At 50.6% G+C, this 8933-nt stretch overlaps 1 protein-coding gene across 1 annotated transcript in view; it reads left to right on the top strand.

Annotated features, from left to right (window-relative positions):
* spock3 (SPARC (osteonectin), cwcv and kazal like domains proteoglycan 3) overlaps positions 1-8335 on the top strand; it is a 25484-nt gene extending 17149 nt beyond the window's left edge. Inside the window, exons 9-11 of the mRNA XM_064926866.1 lie at positions 4817-4879; positions 4968-5105; positions 7125-8335. Coding sequence (XP_064782938.1) covers positions 4817-4879; positions 4968-5105; positions 7125-7291 — 368 coding nt within the window. The 3' untranslated portion in view covers positions 7292-8335. The remainder of the gene's footprint in view (positions 1-4816; positions 4880-4967; positions 5106-7124) is intronic.
* The last annotated feature ends 598 nt before the right edge of the window (positions 8336-8933 follow it).

Here is an 8933-nt window from a genome sequence, read left to right as displayed (position 1 = left end):
TACGGTATAGACAGGTGAACTACGGTATAGACAGGTGATCTACAGTTTAGACAGGTGATCTACGGTATAGACAGGTGATCTACGGTATATACAGGTGATCTACAGTTTAGACAGGTGATCTACGCTATAGACAGGTGATCTACAGTATAGACAGGTGATCTATGGTATATACAGGTGATCTACGGTATAGACAGGTGATCTACGGTATAGACAGGTGATCTACGGTATAGACAGGTGATCTACAGTATAGACAGGTGATCTACAGTATATACAGGTGATCTACGGTATAGACAGGTGATCTATGGTATAGACAGGTGATCCTTTGTATAGATTTAGGTATGTTTCAGTGTGCTGGCTGTCTGGGGTTGTAGTCTTTCAGTGTGCTGGCTGGAAGGGGTTGTAGTCTTTCAGTGTGCTGGCTGGCTGTAGTCTTTCATTGTGCTGGCTGGAAGGGGTTGTAGTCTTTCAGTGTGCTGGCTGGCTGTAGTCTTTCAGTGTGCTGGCTGGCTGGGGTTGTAGTCTTTCAGCGTGCTGGCTGGCTGTAGTCTTTCAGTGTGCTGGCTGGGTGTTGTCGTCGTTCAGTGTGCTGGCTGGGGTTGTAGTGTTTCAGTGTGCTGGCTGGGGTTGTAGTCTTTTAGTGTGCTGGCTGGGGTTGTAGTGTTTCAGTGTGCTGGCTGGGGTCGTAGTGTTTCAGTGTGCTGGCTGGGGTCGTAGTGTTTCAGTGTGCTGGCTGGGGTCGTAGTGTTTCAGTGTGCTGGCTGGGGTTGTAGTGTTTCAGTGTGCTGGCTGGCTGGGGTTGTAGTGTTTCAGTGTGCTGGCTGGCTGGGGTTGTAGTGTTTCAGTGTGCTGGCTGGCTGGGGTTGTAGTCTTTTAGTGTGCTGGCTGGCTGGGGTTGTAGTCTTTTAGTGGGCTGGCTGGGGTTGTAGTCTTTTAGTGTGCTGGCTGGGGTTGTAGTCTTAGTGTGCTGGCTGGGGTTGTAGTCTTTTAGTGTGCTGGCTGGGGTTGTAGTCTTTTAGTGTGCTGGCTGGGGTTGTAGTCTTTTAGTGTGCTGGCTGGGGTTGTAGTCTTAGTGTGCTGGCTGGGGTTGTAGTCTTTTAGTGTGCTGGCTGGGGTTGTATTGTTTCAGTGTGCTGGCTGGCTGGGGTTGTAGTGTTTCAGTGGGCTGGCTGGCTGGGGTTGTAGTGTTTCAGTGTGCTGGCTGGGGTTGTAGTGTTTCAGTGTGCTGGCTGGCTGGGGTTGTATTGTTTCAGTGTGCTGGCTGGCTGGGGTTGTAGTGTTTCAGTGGGCTGGCTGGCTGGGGTTGTAGTGTTTCAGTGTGCTGGCTGGGGTTGTAGTGTTTCAGTGTGCTGGCTGGGGTTGTATTGTTTCAGTGTGCTGGCTGGCTGGGGTTGTAGTGTTTCAGTGTGCTGGCTGGGGTTGTATTGTTTCAGTGTGCTGGCTGGCTGGGGTTGTATTGTTTCAGTGTGCTGGCTGGCCTGGGTTGTAGTGTTTCAGTGTGCTGGCTGGGGTTCTAGTGTTTCAGTGTGCTGGCTGGCAGGGGTTGTAGTGTTTCAGTGTGCTGGCTGGCTGGGTGTTGTCGCCGTTCAGTGTGCTGGCTGTCTGGGTGTTGTCGCCGTTCAGTGTGCTGGCTGTCTGGGTGTTGTCGTCGTTCAGTGTGCTGGCTGGCTGGGTGTTGTCGTCGTTCAGTGTGCTGGCTGGCTGGGTGTTGTAGTGTTTCAGTGTGCTGGCTGGGGTTGTAGTGTTTCAGTGTGCTGGCTGGCCTGGGTTGTAGTGTTTCAGTGTGCTGGCTGGTTTTGTAGTGTTTCAGTGTGCTGGCTGGGGTTGTAGTGTTTCAGTGTGCTGGCTGGCTGGGGTTGTAGTCTTTTAGTGTGCTGGCTGGCTGGGGTTGTAGTCTTTTAGTGTGCTGGCTGGGGTTGTAGTCTTTTAGTGTGCTGGCTGGGGTTGTAGTCTTTTAGTGTGCTGGCTGGGGTTGTAGTCTTAGTGTGCTGGCTGGGGTTGTAGTCTTTTAGTGTGCTGGCTGGGGTTGTAGTCTTTTAGTGGGCTGGCTGGGGTTGTAGTGTTTCAGTGGGCTGGCTGGCTGGGGTTGTAGTGTTTCAGTGTGCTGGCTGGGGTTGTATTGTTTCAGTGTGCTGGCTGGCCTGGGTTGTAGTGTTTCAGTGTGCTGGCTGGGGTTCTAGTGTTTCAGTGTGCTGGCTGTCAGGGGTTCTAGTGTTTCAGTGTGCTGGCTGGCAGGGGTTGTAGTGTTTCAGTGTGCTGGCTGGCTGGGTGTTGTCGCCGTTCAGTGTGCTGGCTGTCTGGGTGTTGTCGCCGTTCAGTGTGCTGGCTGTCTGGGTGTTGTCGTCGTTCAGTGTGCTGGCTGGCTGGGTGTTGTAGTGTTTCAGTGTGCTGGCTGGGGTTGTAGTGTTTCAGTGTGCTGGCTGGCTGGGGTTGTAGTCTTTTAGTGTGCTGGCTGGGGTTGTAGTCTTTTAGTGTGCTGGCTGGGGTTGTAGTCTTTTAGTGTGCTGGCTGGGGTTGTAGTCTTTTAGTGTGCTGGCTGGGGTTGTAGTCTTTTAGTGGGCTGGCTGGGGTTGTAGTGTTTCAGTGTGCTGGCTGGCTGGGGTTGTAGTGTTTCAGTGTGCTGGCTGGGGTTGTAGTGTTTCAGTGTGCTGGCTGGGGTTGTATTGTTTCAGTTTGCTGGCTGGGGTTGTAGTGTTTCAGTGTGCTGGCTGGGGTTGTAGTGTTTCAGTGTGCTGGCTGGCCTGGGTTGTAGTGTTTCAGTGTGCTGGCTGGGGTTGTAGTGTTTCAGTGTGCTGGCTGGTTTTGTAGTGTTTCAGTGTGCTTGCTGGGGTTGTAGTCATTCAGTGTGCTGGCTGGGGTTGTAGTGTTTCAGTGTGCTGGCTGGGGTTGTAGTGTTTCAGTGTGCTGGCTGGCTGGGGTTGTAGTCTTTTAGTGTGCTGGCTGGGGTTGTAGTCTTTTAGTGTGCTGGCTGGGGTTGTAGTCTTTTAGTGTGCTGGCTGGGGTTGTAGTCTTTTAGTGTGCTGGCTGGGGTTGTAGTCTTTTAGTGTGCTGGCTGGGGTTGTAGTCTTTTAGTGGGCTGGCCTGGGTTGTAGTGTTTCAGTGTGCTGGCTGGCTGGGGTTGTAGTGTTTCAGTGTGCTGGCTGGGGTCGTAGTGTTTCAGTGTGCTGGCTGGGGTTGTAGTGTTTCAGTGTGCTGGCTGTCAGGGGTTCTAGTGTTTCAGTGTGCTGGCTGGCAGGGGTTGTAGTGTTTCAGTGTGCTGGCTGGCTGAGTGTTGTCGCCGTTCAGTGTGCTGGCTGTCTGGGTGTTGTCGTCGTTCAGTGTGCTGGCTGGCTGGGTGTTGTAGTGTTTCAGTGTGCTGGCTGGGGTTGTAGTGTTTCAGTGTGCTGGCTGGGGTTGTAGTGTTTCAGTGTGCTGGCTGGGGTTGTAGTGTTTCAGTGTGCTGGCTGGCCTGGGTTGTAGTGTTTCAGTATGCTGGCTGGCCTGGGTTGTAGTGTTTCAGTGTGCTGGCTGGTTTTGTAGTGTTTCAGTGTGCTGGCTGGGGTTGTAGTGTTTCAGTGTGCTGGCTGGGGTTGTAGTGTTTCCGTGTGCTGGCTGTCTGGGGTTGTAGTGTTTCAGTGTGCTGGCTGTCTGGGGTTGTAGTGTTTCAGTGTGCTGGCTGGGGTTGTAGTGTTTCCGTGTGCTGGCTGTCTGGGGTTGTAGTGTTTCAGTGTGCTGGCTGGGGTTGTAGTGTTTCAGTGTGCTGGCTGTCTGGGTGTTGTCGCCGTTCAGTGTGCTGGCTGTCTGGGTGTTGTCGTCGTTCAGTGTGCTGGCTGGCTGGGTGTTGTAGTCGTTCAGTGTGCTGGCTGGGGTTGTAGTGTTTCAGTGTGCTGGCTGGGGTTGTAGTGTTTCAGTGTGCTGGCTGGGGTTGTAGTGTTTCAGTGTGCTGGCTGGGGTTGTAGTGTTTCAGTGTGCTGGCTGGGGTTGTAGTCTTTCAGTGTGCTGGCTGGGTGTTGTTGTCTATCAGTGGGCTGGCTGGCTGGGTGTTGTAGTCTTTCAGTGTGCTGGCTGGCTGTAGTCTTTCAGTGTGCTGGCTGGGTGTTGTCGTCTTTCAGTGTGCTGGCTGGCTGGGTGTTGTAGTCTTTCAGTGTGCTGGCTGGCTGGGTGTTGTCGTCTTTCAGTGTGCTGGCTGGCTGGGTGTTGTAGTCTTTCAGTGTGCTGGCAGGCTGGGTGTTGTAGTCTTTCAGTGTGCTGGCAGGCTGGGTGTTGTAGTCGTTCAGTGTGCTGGCTGGCTGTAGTCTTTTACACTAAAGTCCCACTAAATCCACTAGCCTGAAATGCAGAACCTGTTTTGTGCTAACCTTCCACTGCTTGTACCCTGTGTCATTACCAAACATGACAGACTGGATTTCTCCAGGCTACAAATCCACAGCAACAATGGGATTTATAAATCTTCAACGAGACAGTAAACTATCTACTTTACATAGTTTATAAATGAAACATGCTTATTTCTGACCAACACAACTTTATTCATGGGAGCGTACAGACATTTTATAAACTTGACTCATAATGAAAGAAATGATCGTACGCAGAAATGTAACAAGTTATAAATACACAAGCACATTTAATAAACTGTGTTTCTGGTCATTCATGATTAGTGTGATCATAGTCCAGGGATTTATTCACTCGGAACCAAACAGACCCAAAATGGGTTCAAACAGGGAGGGACTTAGCTGATCTTGTCCAATAAGAAACACTTGTTTTTGTTTTCTGCTGCAAAACCGTTGCGCTACGATGTACACTAATGAATACACCCCTGATGTGTTCCGTCTCTCCTCTCCAGACTCCCCCTGTTGGTCTGAACTGACCGGTATTAACAAGAAACAGGCTGCGGAGAAGCTACCGGGTGAGTCTCCAACGTCTCTCTCTCTATGACCCCTGACCTCTAACCCCTGACCTCTATAACCTTTGACCTCTAAACCTCTGACCTCTAGGTCAGTACCTGCCAGTGTGTGACGCAGAGGGCTACTACCGGTCCCACCAGTGCCACGGCAGCAGCGGACAGTGCTGGTGTGTCGATCGCTATGGCAACGAGGTCGCAGGGTCACGGACCCACGGAGCAGCAGACTGTGGTAGGTCCGCGCTAAGCATTCTGGGGGGGGGGGTCATTTCCAACTAACTAATTGGTTTGATGCCGAAAAAAAGTTGACCGTAACTTGATTGGCTGACCGACTGACCACCTGATTTAGGTTATTTTGGAAATTGATTAGGAAAACATGAAACATAAAACAGAACATTAACAAACAAGAACAGCTCAAGGACAGAACTGGTTCCTGTGTTCTGTAGGGTGGTGTTTAACCTGAGTTCCTTCCTGGTTCCTGTGTTCTGTAGGGTGGTGTTTAACAGTAGTTCCTTCCTGGTTCCTGTGTTCTGTAGGGGTGGTGTTTAATAGTAGTTCCTTCCTGGTTCCTGTGTTCTCTAGGGTGGTGTTTAATAGTAGTTCCTTCCTGGTTCCTGTGTTCTCTAGGGTGGTGTTTAATAGTAGTTCCTTCCTGGTTCCTGTGTTCTGTAGGGTGGTGTTTAACCTGAGTTCCTTCCTGGTTCCTGTGTTCTGTAGGGTGGTGTTTAACCTGAGTTCCTTCCTGGTTCCTGTGTTCTGTAGGGTGGTGTTTAACAGTAGTTCCTTCCTGGTTCCTGTGTTCTGTAGGGTGGTGTTTAACAGTAGTTCCTTCCTGGTTCCTGTGTTCTGTAGGGTGGTGTTTAACAGTAGTTCCTTCCTGGTTCCTGTGTTCTGTAGGGTGGTGTTTAACAGTAGTTCCTTCCTGGTTCCTGTGTTCTGTAGGGTGGTGTTTAACCTGAGTTCCTTCCTGGTTCCTGTGTTCTGTAGGGTGGTGTTTAACAGTAGTTCCTTCCTGGTTCCTGTGTTCTGTAGGGTGGTGTTTAACCTGAGTTCCTTCCTGGTTCCTGTGTTCTGTAGGGTGGTGTTTAACAGTAGTTCCTTCCTGGTTTCTGTGTTCTGTAGGGGTGGTGTTTAACGGTAGTTCCTTCCTGGTTCCTGTGTTCTGTAGGGGTGGTGTTTAACGGTAGTTCCTTCCTGGTTCCTGTGTTCTGTAGGGGTGGTGTTTAACGGTAGTTCCTTCCTGGTTCCTGTGTTCTGTAGGGGTGGTGTTTAACAGTAGTTCCTTCCTGGTTCCTGTGTTCTGTAGGGTGGTGTTTAACAGTAGTTCCTTCCTGGTTCCTGTGTTCTGTAGGGTGGTGTTTAACAGTAGTTCCTTCCTGGTTCCTGTGTTCTGTAGGGTGGTGTTTAACAGTAGTTCCTTCCTGGTTCCTGTGTTCTCTAGGGTGGTGTTTAATAGTAGTTCCTTCCTGGTTCCTGTGTTCTCTAGGGTGGTGTTTAATAGTAGTTCCTTCCTGGTTCCTGTGTTCTGTAGGGTGGTGTTTAACCTGAGTTCCTTCCTGGTTCCTGTGTTCTGTAGGGTGGTGTTTAACAGTAGTTCCTTCCTGGTTTCTGTGTTCTGTAGGGTGGTGTTTAACCTGAGTTCCTTCCTGGTTCCTGTGTTCTGTAGGGTGGTGTTTAACAGTAGTTCCTTCCTGGTTCCTGTGTTCTGTAGGGTGGTGTTCAACAGTAGTTCCTTCCTGGTTCCTGTGTTCTGTAGGGTGGTGTTTAACAGTAGTTCCTTCCTGGTTCCCGTGTTCTGTAGGGTGGTGTTTAACAGTAGTTCCTTCCTGGTTCCTGTGTTCTGTAGGGTGGTGTTTAACAGTAGTTCCTTCCTGGTTCCTGTGTTCTGTAGGGTGGTGTTTAACAGTAGTTCCTTCCTGGTTCCTGTGTTCTGTAGGGTGGTGTTCAACAGCAGTTCCTTCCTGGTTCCTGTGTTCTGTAGGGTGGTGTTTAACAGTAGTTCCTTCCTGGTTCCTGTGTTCTGTAGGGTGGTGTTTAACAGTAGTTCCTTCCTGGTTCCTGTGTTCTGTAGGGTGGTGTTTAACAGTAGTTCCTTCCTGGTTCCTGTGTTCTGTAGGGTGGTGTTTAACAGTAGTTCCTTCCTGGTTCCTGTGTTCTGTAGGGTGTTGTTCAACAGCAGTTCCTTCCTGGTTCCTGTGTTCTGTAGGGTGGTGTTTAACAGTAGTTCCTTCCTGGTTCCTGTGTTCTGTAGGGGCGGTGTTGGAATCATCTGGAGACCAGGGCAGCGGAGACTCTCTCTTCTCCGACGACGACTATGACGATGATGAAGATGATGCCTTCGTCCTGAGCGACCAGATCGATGACGAAGATGACGAAGACGAGGACGACTATGACGGAGAGGAAAGATATCTGTCGTAACTCCGTCACTCTGCACTTTGCCAGGGGACTTCAGCAGCAAGAATAGTTGCTAGGCGACCTCGTCACCGCTAACAGACTAAAGACATTTCTCTCTCTCTCTCTGCTGTGTCTCAAATGTCCCCCTATACCCTAGTCAGTTCCCCAGGGCCCATTGGGTGCTGGGGGAAGTCAGTCCACTACATAGTGTACAGGGCACCATTTGGGATGGCCCACTCTGTGTTTGTTGTCCGTTCCTAACTTAAAGGTGGACTCTGCATTTTGACGCCATCGTACAAAGTGGGGGGGGGAACTTCCTGTAAATAACAGATGTCATCAACAACAACAAAAAACAACAACAACAACAGAAATGTGATCTGTTTCCGCATCAGGAAAACCACAGCATAGCCGTCCGTCCTGTTGTTGGGGTTGTCCCGTAACCAGGAAGTGACCTTGCTGTGTATGACGTCATAATGATCAGCCCACCTTTAGTAGCTGGTAAACGTTTGTTCATGTTTCCACTTTCTCTGCCGTCTGACTTTGGAATGGCCTACGTGGCTGTAACTCCGGGGAGTCGTCCAATCAGCGAGAACTTCAACGACCAATCAGAGTTTAGAGACTGGTTTATCGACAGCCAATCACAAGCTGTGGATGGAGTCACATGTGCAATGAGCCCTTTCCTTATTGGACAATCAGTGTGTCCTCTCCTCTCTTCCTCTCCTCCTTCCTATCTCCTCTCTCTCCTCCCTCTTATCTCCTCTCCTCTCTTCCTCTCATCCTTCCTATCTCCTCTCATCCTCTCCTCACTCCTATCACCTCTCCTCTCTTATTCTCCTCCCTCCTATCTCCTCTCCTCTCTTCCTCTCCTCCCTCCTATCTCCTCTCATCCTCTCCTCCCTCCCTCCTATCTCCTCTCATCCTCTCCTCACTCCTATCACCTCTCCTCTCTCCTCTCCTCCCTCCTATCTCCTCTCATCCTCTCCTCACTCCTATCTCCTCTCCTCTCTTCCTCTCCTCCCTCCTATCTCCTCTCATCCTCTCCTCACTCCTATCTCCTCTCCTCTCATCCTCTCCCTCTCCTCTCCTCTCCTCTCCTCTCCTCTCCTCCTCTCCTCTCCTCTCCTCTCCTCTCTCTCCTCTCCTCTCCTCTCCTCTCCTCTCTTCTCCTTTCCTCTCCTCCCTCCTCTCATCCTCTCCTCCCTCCTATCTCCTCTCATCCTCTCCTCTCCTCTCCTCTCCTCTCTTCTCCTTTCCTCTCTTCTCCTCTCCTCCCTCCTATCTCCTCTCATCCTCTCCTCCCTCCTATCTCCTCTCATCCTCTCCTCCCTCCTATCTCCTCTCATCCTCTCCCTCTCCTCTCCTCTCCCTCTCCTCTCCTCTCTTCTCCTTTCCTCTCTCTCTCCTCTCCTCCCTCCTATCTCCTCTCCTCTCCTCTCCTCTCTCTCCTTTCCTCTCTTCTCCTCCCTCCTATCTCCTCTCATCCTCTCCTCTCTCCTCTCCTCTCCTCTCCTCTCCTCTCCTCTCCTCTATTGTTACCTGTGTCCGAGTGATGATGGAGAGATTGTCACTGTTTTCTAATGTCTATTGTTTTCCAATAGAAACAGAAACTGATTAGACATTAGGTAGTGATTATTTACGAGTCCCAAATGGCCCTCTAGTCTCTATG

This window comes from Oncorhynchus masou, chromosome 20 (genome assembly GCF_036934945.1).
Source record: "Oncorhynchus masou masou isolate Uvic2021 chromosome 20, UVic_Omas_1.1, whole genome shotgun sequence".
In the NCBI taxonomy this organism is placed as follows: Eukaryota; Metazoa; Chordata; class Actinopteri; order Salmoniformes; family Salmonidae; genus Oncorhynchus; species Oncorhynchus masou.
This window is presented reverse-complemented; position numbering and strand designations above follow the sequence as displayed.